Here is a 21,713-nt window from a genome sequence, read left to right as displayed (position 1 = left end):
GGGGGGAGTTAGAGAACAGACGGGGGTGGGGGGGGGAGTTAGAGAACAGACGGGGGGGGAGTTAGAGAACAGACGGGGGGGAGATAGAGAACAGACGGGGGGGGAGATAGAGAACAGACGGGGGGGGAGATAGAGAACAGACGGGGGGGAGTTAGAGAACAGACGGGGGGGGAGTTAGAGAACAGACGGGGGGGGAGTTAGAGAACAGACGGGGGGGAGATAGAGAACAGACGGGGGGGGGGAGTTAGAGAACAGACGGCGGTGAGTTAGAGAACAGGCGTGTACCATCCCTCCCTCCCCCCACCGACGCTCAGTAACAGCAGTGTGTACCATCCCCTCCCTCCCCCCACCGACGCTCAGTAACAGCAGTGTGTACCATCGCCTCCCTCCCCCCACACCGACCCTCAGTAACAGCAGTGTGTACCATCCCCTCCCTCTCCCCACCGACGCTCAGTAACAGCAGTGTGTACCATCGCCTCCCTCCCCCCACACCGACGCTCAGTAACAGCAGTGTGTACCATCCCCTCCCTCCCCCCACCGACGCTCAGTAACAGCAGTGTGTACCATCCCTCCCTCCCCCACACCGACGCTCAGTAACAGCAGTGTGTACCATCCCCTCCCTCCCCCCACCGACGCTCAGTAACAGCAGCGTGTACCATCCCCTCCCTCCCCCCACCGACGCTCAGTAACAGCAGTGTGTACCATCCCCTCCCTCCCCACCGACGCTCAGTAACAGCAGTGTGTACCATCCCCTCCCTCCCCCCACCGACGCTCAGTAACAGCAGTGTGTACCATCCCCTCCCCCCCACCGACGCTCAGTAACAGCAGTGTGTACCATCCCCTCCCTCCCCCACCGACGCTCAGTAACAGCAGTGTGTACCATCCCCTCCCTCCCCCCACCGACGCTCAGTAACAGCAGTGTGTACCATCCCCTCCCTCCCCCCACCGACGCTCAGTAACAGCAGTGTGTACCATCCCCTCCCTCCCCCCACCGACGCTCAGTAACAGCAGTGTGTACCATCCCCTCCCTCCCCCCACCGACGCTCAGTAACAGCAGTGTGTACCATCCCCTCCCTCCCCCACCGACGCTCAGTAACAGCAGTGTGTACCATCCCCTCCCTCCCCCCACCGACGCTCAGTAACAGCAGTGTGTACCATCCCCTCCCCCCACCGACGCTCAGTAACAGCAGTGTGTACCATCCCCTCCCTCCCCCCACCGACGCTCAGTAACAGCAGTGTGTACCATCCCCTCCCTCCCCCCACCGACGCTCAGTAACAGCAGTGTGTACCATCCCCTCCCTCCCCCCACCGACGCTCAGTAACAGCAGTGTGTACCATCCCCTCCCTCCCCCCACCGACGCTCAGTAACAGCAGTGTGTACCATCCCCTCCCTCCCCCCACCGACGCTCAGTAACAGCAGTGTGTACCATCCCCTCCCTCCCCCCACCGACGCTCAGTAACAGCAGTGTGTACCATCCCCTCCCTCCCCCACCGACGCTCAGTAACAGCAGTGTGTACCATCCCCTCCCTCCCCCCACCGACGCTCAGTAACAGCAGTGTGTACCATCCCCTCCCTCCCCCCACCGACGCTCAGTAACAGCAGTGTGTACCATCCTCTCCCCCCCCACCGACGCTCAGTAACAGCAGTGTGTACCATCCCCTCCCTCCCCCCACCGACGCTCAGTAACAGCAGTGTGTACCATCCCCTCCCTCCCCCACCGACGCTCAGTAACAGCAGTGTGTACCATCCCCTCCCTCCCCCCACCGACGCTCAGTAACAGCAGTGTGTACCATCCCCTCCCTCCCCCCACCGACGCTCAGTAACAGCAGTGTGTACCATCCCCTCCCCCCCCCCCACCGACGCTCAGTAACAGCAGTGTGTACCATCCCCTCCCTCCCCCCACCGACGCTCAGTAACAGCAGTGTGTACCATCCCCTCCCTCCCCCCACCGACGCTCAGTAACAGCAGTGTGTACCATCCTCTCCCCCCCCCCCACCGACGCTCAGTAACAGCAGTGTGTACCATCCCCTCCCTCCCCCCACCGACGCTCAGTAACAGCAGTGTGTACCATCCCCTCCCTCTCCCACCGACATTCAGTAACAGCAGTGTGTACCATCCCCTCCCTCTCCCACCGATGCTCAGTAACAGCAGTGTGTACCATCCCCTCCCTCCCCCACCGACACTCAGTAACAGCAGTGTGTACCATCCCCTCCCTCCCCCACCGACGTTCAGTAGCAGCAGTGTGTACCATCCCCTCCCTCCCCCACCGACACTCAGTAACAGCAGTGTGTACCATCCCCTCCCTCCCCCACCGACGTTCAGTAGCAGCAGTGTGTACCATCCCCTCCCTCTCCCACCGACGCTCAGTAACAGCAGTGTGTACCATCCCCTCCCTCCCCCCACCGACGCTCAGTAACAGCAGTGTGTACCATCCCCTCCCTCTCCCACCGACGTTCAGTAACAGCAGTGTGTACCATCCCCTCCCTCCCCCCACCGACGCTCAGTAACAGCAGTGTGTACCATCCCCTCCCTCTCCCACCGACGTTCAGTAACAGCAGTGTGTACCATCCCCTCCCTCTCCCACCGATGCTCAGTAACAGCAGTGTGTACCATCCCCTCCCTCTCCCACCGACGCTCAGTAACAGCAGTGTGTACCATCCCCTCCCACCCCCCACCGACGCTCAGTAACAGCAGTGTGTACCATCCCCTCCCTCCCCCCACCGACGCTCAGTAACAGCAGTGTGTACCATCCCCTCCCTCTCCCACCGACGTTCAGTAACAGCAGTGTGTACCATCCCCTCCCTCCCCACCGACGCTCAGTAACAGCAGTGTGTACCATCCCCTCCCTCCCCCACCGATGCTCAGTAACAGCAGTGTGTACCATCCCCTCCCTCCCCCCACCGACGCTCAGTAACAGCAGTGTGTACCATCCCCTCCCTCCCCCCACCGACGCTCAGTAACAGCAGTGTGTACCATCCCCTCCCTCCCCCACCGACCCTCAGTAACAGCAGTGTGTACCATCCCCTCCCCCCACCCACCGACGCTCAGTAACAGCAGTGTGTACCATCCCCTCCCCCCACCCACCGACGCTCAGTAACAGCAGTGTGTACCATCCCCTCCCTCCCCCCACCGACGCTCAGTAACAGCAGTGTGTACTATCCCCTCCCTCCCCCCACCGACGCTCAGTAACAGCAGTGTGTACCATCCCCTCCCTCCCCACCGATGCTCAGTAACAGCAGTGTGTACCATCCCTCCCTCCCCCCACCGACGCTCAATAACAGCAGTGTGTACCATCCCCTCCCTCCCCCCACCGATGCTCAGTAACAGCAGTGTGTACCATCCCCTCCCCCCCACCGACACTCAGTAACAGCAGTGTGTACCATCCCCTCCCTCCCCCCACCGACACTCAGTAACAGCAGTGTGTACCATCCCCTCCCTCCCCCCACCGACGCTCAGTAACAGCAGTGTTGTACCATCCCCTCCCTCCCCCCACCGACGCTCAGTAACAGCAGTGTGTACCATCCCCTCCCTCCCCCACCGACACTCAGTAACAGCAGTGTGTACCATCCCCTCCCTCCCCCACCGACGCTCAGTAACAGCAGTGTTGTACCATCCCCTCCCTCCCCCCACCGACCCTCAGTAACAGCAGTGTGTACCATCCCCTCCCTAGCCCCACCGACGCTCAGTAACAGCAGTGTGTACCATCCCCTCCCTCCCCCCACCGATACTCAGTAACAGCAGTGTGTACCATCCCCTCCCTGCCCCACCGACACTCAGTAACAGCAGTGTGTACCATCCCCTCCCTCCCCCCACCGACGCTCAGTAACAGCAGTGTGTACCATCCCCTCCCTCCCCCCACCGACACTCAGTAACAGCAGTGTGTACCATCCCCTCCCTCCCTCCACCGACGCTCAGTAACAGCAGTGTTGTACCAGCTACAAGACCCACTGCAGAAACTCACCAAAGACCCTCAGGCAGCACCTTCTAAACCCATGGTCACTTCCATCTAGAAGGACAAGGGGCAGCAGGTACATGGGAACACCACCCCCTGCAGTTTCCCCTCCACTCACCATCCCGACTTGGAAATATATCGGCCGTTCCTTCCTGGGTCAGAATCCTGGAATTCCCTCCCTCAGGGACATTGTAGGTCTATCAACAGCACATGGACTGCAGCGGCTCAAGGAGGCTGCTCACCCCCCACCTTCTCAATGGGGGGGGGGGGGCAACTAGAAACAGGGGGACGATAAATGTTGGGCCCAACCAGGGACCCCCACAAAACAAATAAATAAAAGAAAAAGTTAGTTTCTGAGGCAGATCAGACTCTGCAGATGCGCGTCCCTTCCCCATTGTCCAATCATCGGCTCAAAAAGAATGATGGCGATGTTACAGAGTAGTTATTGTGAGGGGACAATCAGGTAAAATAGATAAGTACTGAGCTACCCCCTTCACCAAATTGAGGGTGAGGTCTTTCAGTTAAGATGTGTAGGTTAATTAGCACTATTTATAAACTGAGCACTATTTATAATTAGCACTATTTATAAACTGAGGGAGGATTGAGCTAGGGAGTTGGAGAGTTGAGTGATTGCTTACTTACTTACTTGGCTGATGGGGCTTGTTAATTAATTAATTAAGTAAGTGGGCTTTATGAGTGACCTTCACTTGGGTGTAACAGGGGTTTTGTAGAGGGACAGAACAAAAATAATGGAAGTGATCAGTAGGTTTGGTCGTGCCTCTGAATAGGCAAATGTTTTGGGTTGCATTTGGGAAAGTTTAGAATTTGAATTGTTTTAGAATGAAGGTACAGTAGACTAAGATGCAAGTTAGTGTGAAAGATTAAGAGACAGCAGGTGTGTTGTTTTTTATGCTGGTGTAGGGTTGGCTGACTAGGGTTAGTTTTTGGGGGTTGAGAAAGGGGATAGGTTAGATATCTGGAGGGGTTATGAATGGTGGTATGATGAATAGCTGTTTGACTGATCTTTGAAAGTAATGTTGGAATTAGCAATGAGAAACTAGGTGAGGTGGATGCTAGTATGAAATTGTTGAGCCGGGGTGCAAATATCTGCTTTTGAGATGTGTTGCATTTTTGAAGCTTCTATTGAGCTATACTGGAATTAAAGGTGGATAGGTTGGTGTGAGAGTAAGGTGGGGTTGTAAATTGGCAGGTAGTTGCTGTCTTAAGAGCTGTATGGTGTCAAATTAACCTTTTCCCACTTTGTTCTTAACATTCAAAGCAGGGCTTTTGTGGTTGAGATGCAAACACTTGAAACACGGCTCACTTTTTTTTCTTTGCATTTTGCAAATAAAATGCTTCAACTACAGTGCCATGTTCTTCTAGCCATTCCCGCCCTTTGGAATCAGGCTTGGTTGTTTCCTATGAGCTGAGAAACCTGTACAAACTATCCCTGACTGCAAGGGGAATTAAAAAAAAATCACATGCTTAACTTGGGAGTGTTGCCTTTTGAGCTGAAAGGGTTGATTGAGGTAATGTTTATCGACGTGGTGTATGTGAAATTGTACTTTGGAGGTGCCGGTGTTGGACTGGGGTGTACAAAAGTTTAAAAATGACACAACACCAGGTTATAGTCCAACTGGTTTAATTGGAAGCACACTAGCTTTTGGAGTGACGCTCCTTCATCAGGTGATTGTGGAGAATAAGACTGTAAGGCAAACTTGCAAACGCAGACTTGTAAACTTTAGCTATAAATTCTGTGTCTTATACTCCACAACCCCCTGATAAAGGAGCAGCGCTCTGAAAGCTAGTGCTTCCAATTAAACCTGTTGGACTATAACCTGGTGTTGTGACTTTTTTTTTATTTTCTAAAACTCTGCACCAGCCAAGATTGCTAATGAAGGTACTACCTTGATCTTTCCCTTGCCTGAAGCTAAACCACCTGACAAAGGGCTTTTGCCTGAAATGTTTTTGTTTCCTGCTGCTCTGCTGTGCTTTTCCAGCACCCCCACGTGTCTGCGTGGGTTTCCTCTGGGTGCTCCGGTTTCCTCCCACAGTCCAAAGATGTGCAGGTTAGGGTGGATTGGCCATGCTAAATTGTCCCATAGTGCCCAGGGATGTGTAGGTTAGGGTGGATTGGCCATGCTAAATTGTCCCATAGTGTCCTGGGATGTGCAGGTTAGGGTGGATTGGCCATGCTAAATTGTCCCATAGTGTCCTGGGATGTGCAGGTTAGGGTGGATTGGCCATGCTAAATTGTCCCATAGTGTCCTGGGATGTGCAGGTTAGGGTGGATTGGCCATGCTAAATTGTCCCATAGTGTCCAGGGATGTGCAGGTTAGGGTGGATTGGCCATGCTAAATTGTCCCATAGTGCCCAGGGATATGCAGGTTAGGGTGCATTGGCCATGGGAAATTGTCCCATAGTGCCCAGGGATGTGGGTGGGTTGCGCTTTGGCAGGGCGGTGTGGACTTGTTGGGCCGAAGGGCCTGTTTCCAAACTGTAATGTAATCTAATCGAATCACACTCCTGGATCCTGATCTTAAACCAGCACCAGTCGTCTCTCTGCTCAATGGTGCCACCTTGTGGCTTTCTGTTATACACTTAAAACCACATCACACCCTCTTTTCCTGTGAAGGAAACTGATTGTGGATAGCAACTTGGATTTTTCTTTAAAAATTGGATAAAGAGTAATAGGTTTTAGCTTTGGGTTGGTGTAAGGTTTGTAGTGGAGCTGCCTAAGGGTGTGACTTTTGTGTTTCACTTTTTCTATGTATTAGTGATCCAGTAATACAGGGTAACTTTTTCACACAGAGGGTGGTACGTGTATGGAATGAGCTGCCAGAGGATGTGGTGGAAGCTGGTACAATTACAACATTTAAGAGGCATTTGGATGGGTATATGAATAGGAAGGGTTTGGAGGGATATGGGTCGGGTGCTGGCAGGTGGGACTAGATTGGGTTGGGATATCTGGTCGGCATGGACGGGTTGGGCCGAAGGGTCTGTTTCCATGCTGTACATCTCTGACTATAAGTATACCAGGGCACAATTCCAAAACCTGCAAATGATATGAAACTTGAGGATAGTGTTGAACTTCAAGAGTGTTGGTGGATGGGTGGCAAACGATCTTCCTGTAGACAAGTGAGAGAGGGGTCTGGTGATATTGGATACCTGCAATTAATTTCCAGCCTATTTTTTTTATTTTTAGCAGATTTTTTTTCGTCTGAACGGAGACTATCGTGCTGCTTCAGTGGATGTGTATCCAATGAAATGTCCCTAGTACCATGTGGCTAGATTAATCCAGCTCTGTCCAATTAACTTGATTTGAGATTCTATTGATCCATCTGATTAATAATTGCTTATTAATTTGAGTAACTGAGTTGTAATGTTAACACCAATTTATCAAAGTTGAAATTTGCTCTAAATTAAATTTTTACCGGTTTAATTTAACCAAAAGAAAAATTGCTGTTGGTTATGCTGTTAAGTTTTTAAAATGTATGAATGGGGCTTGATTCTCTCTTTTTCTCTCTCTCTCTCTCTTTTTCTCTCTGTCTGTGTGTCTGTGTCTGTCTGTCCTTTCAGATTATAGGGGGGGGGGGGGATTTCTTTCCTTGTGGTTGTTGTTCTCTTTCCTTGGACTGTTATCTCTTCTGGTCCTTAACTCCTTTGCCTTTGCCAATATTTCGTCTGGTTCCTCTAATACAAGTACTCACCCATTTTAACCACCTCCATTTTGAGTTGGTCAATGCCAACATCTTTACATTTAACCTCTGAAATCCTACCAATGACCAGAGGATTTAAGGCTTCAAGATCAGCTACAAGGCCTGGCTTTAGAAGGGGCAGATGTGGAAGCAGTGATGAGGAATAATTTCTGGGAAATACAGCTGTGGGACTATGGTGGGGAAAGTGGGACTGACTGGATTACTCAACTGAGACCTGACATAGGTTTGGGGCTGAATGACCCCTGGTGCCACTGAATGGTGATCCTTGGGGTGGCTCATTGGTTAGCACTGCTGCCTCACGGTGCCAGGGGCCCAGGTTCAATTCCAACCTTGGGTGACTGTGCAAGCTCCACACAGACATTGTCCCTGTGTCTGCATAGATTTCCTCCCACAGTCCAAAGATGTGTAGGTTAGGGTGGATTGGCCATGGGAAATTGTCACAAAGTGCCCAGGGATGTGCAGGGTAGTCAGAGTAAATGTGGTGGGGGAGTGGGTCTGGGTGGGTCGGTGTGGATGTATTGGGCAAAATGGCCTGCTTCCACACTAGGGATTCTGTCTAATATGATTTTTAACATTTTAGGAGAGCATTTTCTCAGTGAATACAAGTACAGGTTTTTTTTATCCAGTTAGGGTGGGACTGGAGTAGGTGGGCCTCAAATTTGGTCCTGTAATGTTGGTGATTAGTAAGTGTTACACAATGCTATTTGACTTTCTATTGCTTGACCAAACAAGGAGGCCAATAGGTCGATGGCATTGTAATGAATTCCCACAGAGCGGACCTCTGTAAAGATTCATTTGCTGAGGTCAGGTGTTGAGGTGCCACCAAAGACTTTAACAAACTAACGCTGGTTTTTAATCAGTCCGTTGTATCCGCAGCAGATTTGTTGAGGTTTGTCCACTCTCTACCTAAAAACGTAGAGCTGGGGATCCTAACGTGTGGGGGAAAATTGCACTGTGGGTCTTTGGAGACTTGGCTCCATACACAGGGATCAGTAAAATTACCGAGTGTGTTTAGCAATGTGAATTGAGTTAAAACATAGAACAGTACAGTGCAGCACAGATCCTTCGGCCCTTGATGTTGTGCCAGCCTTTTATCCTACTCTAAGATTAAATTAACCTACGTACCCTATATTGTACCATTATACATGTGCCTATAAAAGAGTTGCTTAACTGTCCTGGTGTATCTGACTCTACTACCACTGCTGGCAGTGCATTCCATGTACACAATGCTGTAAAGAAACAATCTCCCCTAAACCTTCCTACAATCGCCTTAAAATGATGCCCCCTTGTGGTAGCCATTCCTGCCCTGGGAAAAAGTCTGTCTATCCACTCTATCTCTGCCTCTCATCATCTTGTACACCTCTATCAAATCACTACTGCTCTTACTTCACTCCAATGAGAGGTCCTAGCTCCCTTGACCTTTCTTCATAAGATGTGCCCTCCTGTCCAGGCAAATCTCCTCTGTACCCTCTCTAATGCTTCCACAGTCCTCCTATAATGAGGTGACCAGAACCGAACACAATACCTCAAGTGTAGTCTAACCAGGGCTCAACAGAGCTTCAGCATTACCTCATGGCTCTTAAACTCTATGTCCAGCACTATCAGCAAGTGCTCCCTAAACAACCTCCACATTTCTATTGTGCATTTTCCTGTGAACATCTCTTCAGTTTATGCTCCTCTGTTCCTGTTGAATAGCGTTGTAATTCCCCTTCCTCCAATTAAGTAAACTCTCTCACACCATCTGCTCCTATCCCCCTCCATGACCTATATAGTAAAGGTCAGGGAGTTGTGACCACTATCGTTGAAATGCTCTGACACTTGGTCTGGTTCACTGCCAAGCGCCAAATCCAATATGGCCTCCCCTCTGGTCAGCTTCTCTACCTCTTGAGTCAGGAATGCTTCCTGGACAAACCGAACTAAAACTGCTCCATTCAAACCATTTGAACCAATGAGGATCCAATCAATATTAGGGAAGTTAGTCACTCACGACAACAATGCTATTACTTCTGCAGACCTTTCCAAAATCTGCACCCCAATTTGCTCCTTTGTAATTGGGGGAGGGGGTCTGTTGAAAACTCCCAATAAAGTGACTGCTTCTTTCCTGTTCGACTTCCACCCAAACTGACTCTGTAGACAATCCCTTTTCAACAACCTCCCTTTCTGCAGCTGTGATGATAATCCTGATTAGTAATGACACTGCTTCACCTCTTTTTATTTTAAATTCCCCCTCTATATTCCTTTTGAAACATCTAAACCCTGGAATATCCAACAGCCATTCCTGCCCCTGTGATATCCAAGTCTCTGTAATGGCCACAACATCATAGCTCCAAGTACTGATCCATGCTCTGAGTTCATCACCCTCATTCCTGACACTGCTTGTGTTAAAATAGACAAACTTCAACCCATCATCTGACTGTAACCTTGCCCTATCAACTGTCCATTCCTCATCAGTCTCTCTGCATCCTGTGTCTGGCTGTTCACTAGCTACCCCATTTTCTGATCCATAGCTCCAGTTCCCATCTCCCCCCCCCTGCCAAACTAGTTTTAAACCCTCCCAGAAAGCTCTAGCAAACCTCCTGACCAGGATCTTGGTGCCCCTCCCATTCAGCTGCAACTCATCCTCCCTGTACAGATCCCACCTTCCCTAGAAGGTATCCCAATGATCCATGTATCTGAAGTCCTCCCTCCTACACCAGCACTGCACTCACTCTCTGTTCCTAGCCTCACTAGCCCGTGACACCAGTAGCAATCGCGAGATTACTACTCCGCTCATCCTGCCTTTTTAGCTTCCAACCTAACTCCCTCTATTCTCTTTTCAGGTCCTCCTCCCTTTTCTGAGCTGGAGTTGGTTTTCCAGCTGGGTTTCAGATGTGTAATTTGACCCACCAAGTGCCTTTGACACTTTGACTAAAGAAACCGGTTACTAGTGAGGGGATATGTTGGCTATTGGTTTGAGGGGACAGGGGATTAGCTCGCAAGGCCTCCATTTGTAGCCCATCCCTAACTGCCCTCGAATGGGAGTGGCTTGAGGGGTATTTTAAGAATCTAACATTGCTGTGGATCTGGAGTCACATGTAGACCAGACTGGGGGGGGGGGGAGCAGATTCCCTTCCCTAAGAAGAAGGAGTGAGCCAGTCGGGTGTTTGACAACTGATGGTTTCATCACTTTTGTCCCCTAATGTTTGTTGGGTGGTTCAGTGGCTAGCACTGCTGCCTCATAGCGGCAGGGACTTGGGTTCAATTCCCGCCTCGAGTGACAGTGTGCAAACTCCACACAGACATTCTCCCCGTGTCTGCATAGGCCCCTCCGGGTGCTCCAGTTTCCTCCCAAGGTCCAAAGATGTGCAGGTTAGGGTGGATTGGCCATACTAAATTATCCCATAGTGCCCAGGGATGTACAGGTTAGGGTGGGATTGACCATGTTAAATTGTCCCATAGTGCCCAGGGGTGTGCAGGTTAGGGTGGATTGGCCATGCTAAATTATCCCATAGTGCCCAGGGATGTACAGGTTAGGGTGGGATTGACCATGTTAAATTGTCCCATAGTGCCCAGGGGTGTGCAGGTTAGGTGCATTAGTTAAGGGTAAATGTAGAGTAATAGGGTGCTGGAATGGGTCTGGGCGGGTTACTCTTTGGAAGGTCGGTGTGGACTTGTTGAGCCGAATGACATATTTCCGCACTTGAGGGATAATATGATTCTAATCAGACTTAAGGCTCTACAAACTAGCCCTGTGGGATTGGAACCCATTGTTCCAGAGGGTTAATGTGGATTCTCTGTCCAGTGACATTCCCACTATGACATCCTCTCCTCTGCCTTTTCCCAACATTCCCCAGGCTGAGGGCTCTTGGGACTGTTTTGTGTTCTTTCACACTGTGTAGCTTTTTAACTATGTCACATTTTCTTTCTTGTTTTCAGTTGGCGAGCATGGATTTGGAAGTTGAGGGGATTCTAGAGAGACTTTGGGACGCCATGGACCGCGGTGGGATATCGGAAATGGCGCCTCTGGTGGAGGCGGAGAGGAAGAGGGTGGAGTGCGTGACGGTCCATGTGGCGGTCACCGGGACCTCCCGAGCGGGGAAGTCCACCTTCATCCGCTCTGCCATGGGCTTTCAAGATGGCGAAGAGGGTGCCCCCTCCACCGACCTGAGCCAGCAGCTGGTGAAGCCGGCACCCTACCAGCGGCCAGGATCTCCCGGCTGTACGTTCTGGGAGCTGCCTAGCGTCGAAGGGTCCGGCTTCTCGCCGGGGGACTACTTGCAGGTGGTGGAGGTGGACCGCTACACTGGCTTCTACGTCCTGTCACCGGGCCGCTTCACCTGGCAGGCGGCAGCCCTTGCCGACGAGCTCAGGCGGCTGGGCAAGCCCTTCTACTTCATCCTCACCAAGATCGACGCGGACGCGCGCGGTCACAAGGACGCAGAGTTTGCTCGGGAGGCCCTGCGCGTCGTTGCCACCAATCGGTTTGCCCACTTGGATGTGGGCTACGCTATTGGCCGCTTCTACTGCGTCTCCTGCCTCGAGAGTGAGCGGTTCGACTTCCCAGCCTGCATCCGGGCCCTGCAGAAGGATACCTTGCCTGCTCTTCAGAGGCACGCCCTCCTGCTGTCCCTGCCCCATCTCGCTGACAAGACCGAACTGAAGAACTCGCTGAAGGCGTTGATCCCGCTGTCGGCCGTCTACAGTTGCGTCATCGACCCCCTCCCGGTTGAGCAGCTGCCTTACCAGGCGAATGTCCGCTTTCTGTGCGACGAAATCCGGCTATACCGCCGCCTGTTGGGCCTTGACTACCAGGCCCTGAGCAAGAGAGCCAGGCTGATCGGGCAGCCCGCCTTTGTCCTCTCGGACGAGATCCAGACCCGCATGGCCAGGGAGCTGACCGAGAAGGCCGTGGCGGAGGAGCTGCTGAGGTGGACGGAGAAGAATGTCCTAGTGTCCCCCAACAATGTGAAGTGGATCCCCCTCCTGGAGAGCCTGCCTGGGGGGAAGCTCTCTGGTGCCTCCACCATCAGGCTGCTGGACGCCATGTTGGAGCAGTTCATGGACGATGTCTACCGGGTTCAGAGAAAAGTGGCCAATGTGCTACGGGGTGACTGACCTCGCTGGAGGTTCAACGGCATACCGACTAATGGGGAAACTCCCCACTGCAATATCAGTCCATTTTGTGTCCTGTCTAGCAGTTTCATACTCCCCTGTGTGTGGTTTTTGCCCCTCCCTAATCTATGCTATCAAAGCATGACCAAATGCTTTATTTCCCCTCTGATAACGTTTCAACTTACTTCAACAGGAGACCGTTTTGTTGAGGTGACTTAAAGAGCTTGGCGACTTCCATTTAGTATCCAAGGCAACGAGACCAAACATGAAGGCCTTGCTTTTGGGAGTCATTCCTTCCACTGAAGTTGGGCTACGTGCTGGTAACTGTTGAAACACTGTGTCCAACCACCTCACTTCACTTCAACCCTTCATTTTGTCAACCCCACACTTTGAATAAGCCTCCACTATTTGCGGTTCGCACCACTTGTACACTTTTAATCCCCATCTCGGAGTTTTGATGGAATAGTGGGGATTTTTTTTTTTTTGTCTAACCCCTCCCTGATCTGTTTTAAAGTAATAATATCCATTTTCAGGTACATGTTGTGACAGTATTTACCATCAGTAAATGGAAGCTCTCTGGGGCATCTACCATCGGGCTGCTGGACGCCATTTTGGAGGAGTTCATAGACGATGTCTACCGGGTTCAGAGGAAAGTGAACAGTAGATGGAACCCCCTTTGTGTGAATTGATCTGAGACAGTTAACTTCCTTTTTCCTTTGTTTTTGTGAAGGTGAATAGTATGAATGTAAACAAATTTCTCAATTTAATCGACTTTGTGCCTGGTGAATGAAACACTACCAAACTCTGTTTTCTCAGGGGATTTGAATTCTTTTTCAATATCTGAAGCACATTGACGCTTGTTGAGCCCAATTTATTTGGAGAGGTGGACGGATTTTTCTATGAAAGGAAATCCTTTTGGTTATAGACCTCCCTAGAGGAGGTGGTATTAGAAACAGACCACTATGTGGGAAGAGAAAATATGATAGACACCTGCAGCAGGAAACTGAATTGAAAAGGAAATGTCTACAGAAGACAAATTAAAAACGATCATGATGTGGGAGCTCAAGATTTGATTAAGGCCGCAAATGGTTTGGTTTTCTCAAACTGATTATAGCGGAGAGTCTCATTTTTGCCTTTCCTAAGTATTCACGTGAAAGGAATATAACTGTCAGAATTTACATGTAACTGGCAGCTTTATTAATATTTAATTTGTATCTTGGTCTTAATTGAATTATGAAGTGTGCACATGGACTATCGACTGACTTCTTAGTAATGTCACTGAATAATTTAAATGATACCACCGAAACCTTTTTTTTTAAGAATAACTTCTACGTTTTGCTAACTGTCGGGTGTGTCTCGCCTGCACCATTTTTCAGTTCCTGTCCTATTCTAGAATTTTCTGTGTACTGTTTCCGCTAATAGTCCTAGGGCCAACAATTGGAGCAGATGTTTTTCCCGTGTGTGTGTGAGGGATGACTTTAATAAAATTGAGTAACTTATTTTCTGCATATTCTAGATTTGGCTGGCTTTTTGTGTGCTTCCCCCCCCCCCCCCCCCTGCAATTAGCTGTAGTTCCTGTTTTGTAAATAGCCCTAGGTATAGGTTGTTTCCCTAACCCTGGATAACCTCAAACACACATGTTCAAAACAAACCATCAGCACTGAAAGTGGCCTTTCCACTGAGAGATCTATCTAGAACCTGAATGGCCATCCACCTGGTTTTTAAGAATACAGCCAAAGCTCCTGCCCCTCTGCTTTTCTTTTTCAGGCAGAGTTTGTTAAAACCTGCATTACCCTCTGGGTATGGGGTTTAACCTCTCTGTTCCTATTAATCCTTCTACCAAATAAGAAGTAAATCTGTTTTCTCCCCCCCCGGATTTGTTCCCTTTCCAAGTGAAGTGCTGCCAATCTTCTCTCTCTGAGATGGTGCTGCAAGTGATTCATTTTTTAGGTGTTAGTGGGTCTTGGTACACTTCTGCTGGCTGTGAAGGGTCAGTGAGACCTAGTTGCCACGTGTGAAGCTGCTACTTGACGTTGGGTTGCTGTTTTTTTTTTTAGATGTTGGTATCTGTTGCCAAGCTGCCACAGAAATTGGCTGTCGTGGTGGCATATGCCAGTCCATAGAAGGGGTCATGACTCTTCTCTTTTTTTTTTTTTGGCTAGTGGTTCCCTGATTGGTCCTTGTTATGAAGTTGAAGGTGTGTACTATACATCTTTTTTTCTAAAGAGTGAACACTGTACTGAACTGATATTACAAGCACATGTGAATATGACTAGATGACGGTGTCTCAGAGTACTGGAAAATTTGAAAATATACAACATTTTTTGGCTGTGAAATGATACCTGAATTTTGGTTCCTGTTTTTGACAACAAAAGGAAGGATGCTTTGGGCCCCTCCAACCACATAGCATCAATGTTTGATTTTCACCGATTTCTCCTCATTTTTCTCTTTTTTTTTCCCTTACTTTATCCCAGATCCAAACCTCCAACTCAGCACCACCCTCTTGAATAGTCCTAACTGTACATTTTCCTTCCCGCCCTTCACTCTGATCTCCATTACCTCTTTTCCACGCCCCCCCCCCCCCCCCACCCCCCCCCCACACCTTCATCTACCTATTGTGTTCCCAGCCCCAACCCTCTCCCATTTATCTCTCAGCCCCTTTGCAACCACCCTTCCCATTCCTGATGAGCTTATGCTCAAAATATCGACTCTTCTGCTCTTTGGATGCTGCCTGACCTGCTCTGCGGCGGTAAGTGATCTAAAGGGTCCCATTCTTTCTGCCCTTTCGAGTCTTTATTGGTTACCTGCATTTGGCAAGATATCGTAACCGGCAGCCAACAAAGGGCATAATCACTTTCTTCCAGATTAACATCAGGTTTTGAATTGACATATAAAATGAGGGCTTGCCGGACCCAGTCTTCGTCAGTACCGAATCTAGGCCACCACACTGAGTCGCCCTGAATAGGTTTCTGGGACCACTTTTGACAGTATTTTACCATCTTCCTTTTAGATTTTCCCTTTCTTCCACCCTGATCCCAATTATTTAGCATTCTCCCTAACGGACTATCGTCAGGTACCCCGGGGTATGTGTCATTGTCCCTGTTTAAGCCTACCTTTCCCTTAATCGCCTTAGATCCCTTATTTCCCATTTCCGAGGACTTCGTATTTTTCCCGTGATAATCTATCACAATGTAGCCAATCCCCGGACCTTCAGTCCCGTGATCGCCCAGGTTCCTTTGCAGGCACCCCCGGTCTTTGGATTCCTGTGTCCTACGTCTCTGTGACACAAATCACAGGCACCCCGTAGGTACACGTTCCTCCTCAAACACGGTCTCTGCAAAATCCCTCACAGGCGAGCCCCGGTCTCTAGATTCCTGAGTCCCACGTCTCTGTAGAAAAAAAATCCACAGGCACCCCGTAGGTCCCCAGTCCTCCGGAAACACGGTCCCCGCAAGTTTTTTCTTACCTGGGTTCGGTGCACCGAAATTACTCGATCATTAACCGTCCCCACTGCCTCGGGTACACCCCTCCTTTGTTTTCCTGAGCCTCCCGGATATCACTCGCTCAAGCCGCGCGGGGCGACAAGCAAGGAATCAGGGACTGCTGAACTCAGCAGGGTGCACCTTCTCCGATATCCTTCCTCAACCCCCCTTGCGGCCGGAGTGTTGATCCCGGATGACGAGCCCCCAAGTTGTTAGAAACGAAAATCGCTTCTCAATAATCGCTCTAGACAAATTCAGGAAAACAAAGTTTTATTAACAAGTCAAGTCTGCAGAGTCGGGCACCCTTAAAGAAAAGGCGCGCTGAGGCTTACAAAGTCTCCCATTATATACAGCACAAGTCCCTCCTCTCCTTGGCTCCAACAAGCCATGAGGTTCACATTCTTAAAAACATCATTATTTTTATCACAACGTCTGCAACAAAAGGCTCCAGAGTCTCCAAAGTTTGTTGTTTTTCTCACCCTGTAGTCTTATCAGTCAAAGGCTTTAATTTGAAACAGATGTCTCAAGTCATTCCCCCATCCTGGAGTCTTATCAGTCAAGGACTCATCCTTCTCTCCTGTGTTAATGGTTTCATCAATCAAGGGCCTGTTTGTTTTACTCTGCTCACAAATTGTCAGCATTCTGCACAATTTAAACTATTCTACTTTTGAGTATATAAAATGTTCTAGAAAAGAAACAAAAGTTTTGTCTTTTATTATAGACCAGTCCGTGGTCCAGGCACATCTTAAAGTTTAAACCGAAATTACCTCTCACAGTCCTTGTTATGAAGTTGAAGGTGTGTACTATACATCTTTTTTTCTAAAGAGTGAACACTGTACTGAACTGATATTACAAGCACATGTGAATATGACTAGATGACGGTGTCTCAGAGTACTGGAAAATTTGAAAATATACAACATTTTTTGGCTGTGAAATGATACCTGAATTTTGGTTCCTGTTTTTGACAACAAAAGGAAGGATGCTTTGGGCCCCTCCAACCACATAGCATCAATGTTTGATTTTCACCGATTTCTCCTCATTTTTCTCTTTTTTTTTCCCTTACTTTATCCCAGATCCAAACCTCCAACTCAGCACCACCCTCTTGAATAGTCCTAACTGTACATTTTCCTTCCCGCCCTTCACTCTGATCTCCATTACCTCTTTTCCACCCCCCCCCCCCCCACACCTTCATCCACCTATTGTGTTCCCACTCCCAACCCTCTCCCATTTATCTCTCAGCCCCTTTGCAACCACCCTTCCCATTCCTGATGAGCTTATGCTCAAAATATCGACTCTTCTGCTCTTTGGATGCTGCCTGACCTGCTCTGCTTTTCCAGCACACAGTTTTATTGACTCTGATCTGCAGTGCTCACTTTCTCCTACTTTAAATATGCCCCAGGATGCAAAAACCCGAACCCAATTTGATGTCAGCAAAACAATAAAGTCAATGAGACAATCTGATCCTGGGGAGGGGGAGAACGGGTATAAGAATATAGACATTTTGACCAAAGACCAACTGCTGGAGAGCTAATTACCCATCTAACATCTTGCTCTTAACTTGAAAAGGCATCTCTATCAAAGGCATCTTTTTCACATGAAACATACACTCAGTAAAAAGAAAGACGACCCAGGGAGAGCAGCAGACAGAAGAATGAAGATACAAGAAGATAGTGACTGTGTGGTTTTGAAATTAAGTTGATGTAATTTTAGTAAGTGGAGTAGTAATTGCTATAGAACTGGAGGCAGATAGTAAGCAGTTAAGAGAAAAGGGGGCTTAGAGTTGTGAATAGTTTTATGTTTAGAATTTTACAAAATTACTTTATTTAGTTTAAATAGGTGAATTTGGGAGTTCTGTCATTTTTTTAACAGATTATGAGACAGGCATTTTCTGGGTGTAATTAACAGGGATTCACCTCCGTGTCAAAACAGTTTGTTTTGGGGTGCCCATGTAACATTGAAGTGGGTTTTTTCCCCAGCATGCTGGTCATCTGTCTCCACCTACCTCCCAGTACAGAAGATCTTTGGGCAACTCTGCAATGCTCTTAAACTTTTTTTTTAGTTGACTGTATAAGGTGAAATGAGTCTTATTTGCTCTATATTTTGGCCCCTCCATCATTTTTTATGGATTTTGCTGAATTGTACACTAGCATCCTGTGCTCTAAGAAAAAGTGTCCGTGTCCGTGTCCGTCCGTCCCCGTTCCCTGATGGACATTAGTGAAGCTGGTAGAGGTTGTTTCTCCCCAACACTCTGTATTCGTGGTCATCAGATCCTTGATGTTCTTTTATCAAAGAATCTGAAATTGAGCTCAAATTTCACCATCTGCCATGACAGGATTTGAACCTGGGTCCAAGGACATGAATCCAGAAATTAAGCTAATATCCTTTTATTGTCATGTGTACTCCAGTATAGGAGTACAGTGGAAAGTTTAGTGTTGCCATCTTAGGCACAAAGTAATACCACTTTACTGTCATCTCCTTTAGCATCTTGAAGGGCCTGATTTTAAAAGATAAAGTCTAGAACCTGTCGTTTGGAGAGAGGCTTGGAAGTTGAAGATACCTGTCCCTGACTTTTTTATCTCCCACCTACCTGCTCTGCCACCATCTCTGACACCCAACCACATCAGCGCAAAGTGTTCTATCTATTTAATTTACTTAAACAAGGTATGTCCACCAGCAATGACATCTCGCTCAACTCAACACGAGTGAGCAGAGAGACCCTAAAGTAACTCAAAACTGCTTCCAGGGCATGTTGCTTATGCTGCTGACCTCTGAAGCAATTTCGGGGTGTAACCTTTTGCAGAGGTCAAACATTCTCCACCAGCCCACGTTGAGTCACTGGCTTGTGGTACTGATAAAAGGAACCAGTTTATTCAGGAGATAGGGTTTGGATACCGATAGAAATGAATGGGGGGTGAGAATGTACAGACCAGGGGAGGGACTATTCAATCTGTCCCTTAAAGCACCACTTAACTGTAATGCTGGATGCATTGGGCCTAGTCGCCATCTCTGAATCCATCATACCTGGAGTAGAAGGAAGTCATTTTTTTTTTTTTAAATGTTGATCAGAAACATTTTTCTCCAAGAGTTTTGTAATTCCCTCTGAATTTTTATTAGAAGGAGCTTGCAGAACTCTAAATCGTTTCAGAGGTCAGCAGTAGAAGCAACATGTCCAAGTGGAAGTTGTTTTGAGTTTGGGTTCTCTGCTCACTGTGTTGACTTGAGAGAGAGAGAGAGAGAGATGACATTGCTAGAGGACGTAATTGTTTAAGCTAACTTAATAGGCAGAATGCTTTGCGCAGATGTGATTGGAAGTCTGAGATTGTAATGCACATTTATTAAAAGTTGAAAGTTATTCTGGGCTCGTCTAACTCCGTAGCATTGTTTCCGCTATAAAGGAGCTTTTGCTGTATACTTAGACAGTAAAAAGTCAATTGTCATAATCCTACAACATGGAAACAGATCCTCCACTCCGACCCATGTTTCCAAACTAAGCTAAGTCAGCTTCTAATCCAACGGGTTTATTTGATATTACAAGCTTTTGGAGCACTGATTTTCAAATAAACCTGTTAGACTATGTGTCATGTGATTTCTGACTTTGTCTATCTCCGTCCAATAGCAGCACCTCCACATCAATCTAAACTAGTCCCACCTGCCTGCACTTGGCCTGTATAATGTGTTTTAAACATTGTTGCATCCACCACTTCCTCTGGAAGTTAACACCACATACAACTCACTTTCTGTACTTTTTCTTTTTTTTAAAAAAAAAGCCCTTGGGTCTTTTTTAAAAAATCGTTCTCCTCTCACCTTTTTAATGTGCCCTCCTAGTCTCAAACCCCCACCCTAGGGAAGCGGCACCTGCCATTCACCTTATCTATACCCCATATATGATTTTACAAACCTCTATCTGGTCATGCCTCAGCCTCCTACTCCAGTGGAAAAAAGTCCAGCCTCTCTTCATAGCTCAAACCCTCCGTTCCTGGCAAAGTCCTTGTAAATCTGTACCTTCTCCAATTTAGTAATATCCCTCCTGAAACAGGGCAACCACATCTGGACACATTACTCCAGCATAGGCCTCACTAATGTCCTACACAACCTAAACATGATGTCCAAATCCTATTCTCAATGGTGTGAGCAATGGAGGTAAGTGTCAAATGCTTTCTTAACCACACTGTAAGGAGTTTAAGCCCAAACTACTGCAGGTGGTTGAGACTTATGACAGGAAGAACGTGGGACTTGTTACCAGAGGGAGTGATCCAGTTGAATAAAATTAAGGGGACATTGGATACAAACATAAATGTCGAAGGATGGAATTGAAGGATGGGTTGAGCTGACAAGAAGGTCAGGGGAGGTTATGGAGAACATCAATCACAGGCAAGAAACAAATGGGCAGTTTGGCCTATTTCTGTGCAGCAGTTCACCCAAAGCATTAAGTTTATCCAGTAAATTAGCCTTTTACATTTTTACAACTATGTAATTGTTTAACACCTTTGTTTGAATGTTCAAAACCTTTAATCAGTTTTTAAAAAAAAATCCAATAGAGTTTTTGTGCAGGATAAGAAGCTCAATAGTAATTATAGCACCACAGGTGATGGTCATGGATTCATTGAGACAGAAGATGGCCATTCAGCCTACTGCTGGCTGGCTCTGGAGAAATCCAGACCGCCCCTATTCACCTTGCTCTATGCCTGTACCCTAAAACTTTCCCTTCAATGCCTATTCTTCATTGTCTCCGCTTCTGCCATTTTTTGAGGTAGCCAGTTCCAGGTCATTACCACTCACTCGGTTTTAATACAAAATGGCCCCTTGACACCCTAACCGATACATCTTTTACCCCAAGCCTTAAATCTGGTTCCCCAGTGAATGGGATTAACATTTTGTATGCTTATTTATTCAGTCATTGTACGTATGTTGAAAGTGCATGTTCTCTTAGCCCTTCCTCTTAAGAGTTTTTGGAGAAGCAATCCCCCCCCCCCCCCAGTCGTCATAATGACATCTGAGAAGATGTTGTCTTTTTCAGGCACCTTTGGGAATGATGTACCCATTATTTATTGACAGTGTTAGGTCCTTTTGAGGATCCTTTGGTGGGAGCATGGGAAGGGGAATGGAGTGTCTCCTCATGGCGGGAAGGGCCGATTAACCGTCAGCGTCACGTGGCGCCGATTTGAAATTTGACCGTCGCCCGCGCGGGCGCCACGCCACGCGGGACACGGGTCCAACCTGATTGGACCGCCGTCGGCCGACGCGCGTCGTGATTGGTCTGGGGGCCGCGGTGGTGAGTGGCCACGCCCCTTAGCGGTGCCCGCTCGTGGGCTATATAAAGGCGGGGAGCCCACAAGATGGGAGAGCAGTTATTGGGGGGGGGGTCACTGAATAGAGCCGAACAGCATAGTCATAAAATCCTGAACAGAGGCAACATTATGTTAAACATAAGACCCATTTTTACTCATTGAGAGACTTTCCTTTCTTGA

The 21,713-nt window shown here is 48.4% G+C and overlaps 1 protein-coding gene across 1 annotated transcript; it reads left to right on the top strand.

Annotated features, from left to right (window-relative positions):
* Positions 1-11,560: 11,560 nt before the first annotated feature.
* On the top strand, positions 11,561-12,766 carry LOC122544210 (interferon-inducible GTPase 5-like). Its single transcript, XM_087980854.1, has one exon. The coding sequence runs from the start codon at positions 11,561-11,563 to the stop codon at positions 12,764-12,766; it is 1,206 nt and encodes a 401-aa protein (XP_087836980.1).
* Positions 12,767-21,713: the final 8,947 nt, after the last annotated feature.

The sequence above is a fragment of the Chiloscyllium plagiosum genome, unplaced genomic scaffold (assembly GCF_037043375.1).
Source record: "Chiloscyllium plagiosum isolate Xiang-an unplaced genomic scaffold, Cpla_swu_hap1 HiC_scaffold_38, whole genome shotgun sequence".
Lineage (NCBI taxonomy): Eukaryota > Metazoa > Chordata > Chondrichthyes > Orectolobiformes > Hemiscylliidae > Chiloscyllium > Chiloscyllium plagiosum.
This window is presented reverse-complemented; position numbering and strand designations above follow the sequence as displayed.

What these genes read in the sequence shown, in the direction of transcription:
- LOC122544210 (XM_087980854.1), top strand. Translation starts at nt 11,561, where the DNA reads ATGTCACATTTTCTTTCTTGTTTTCAGTTGGCGAGCATGGATTTGGAA.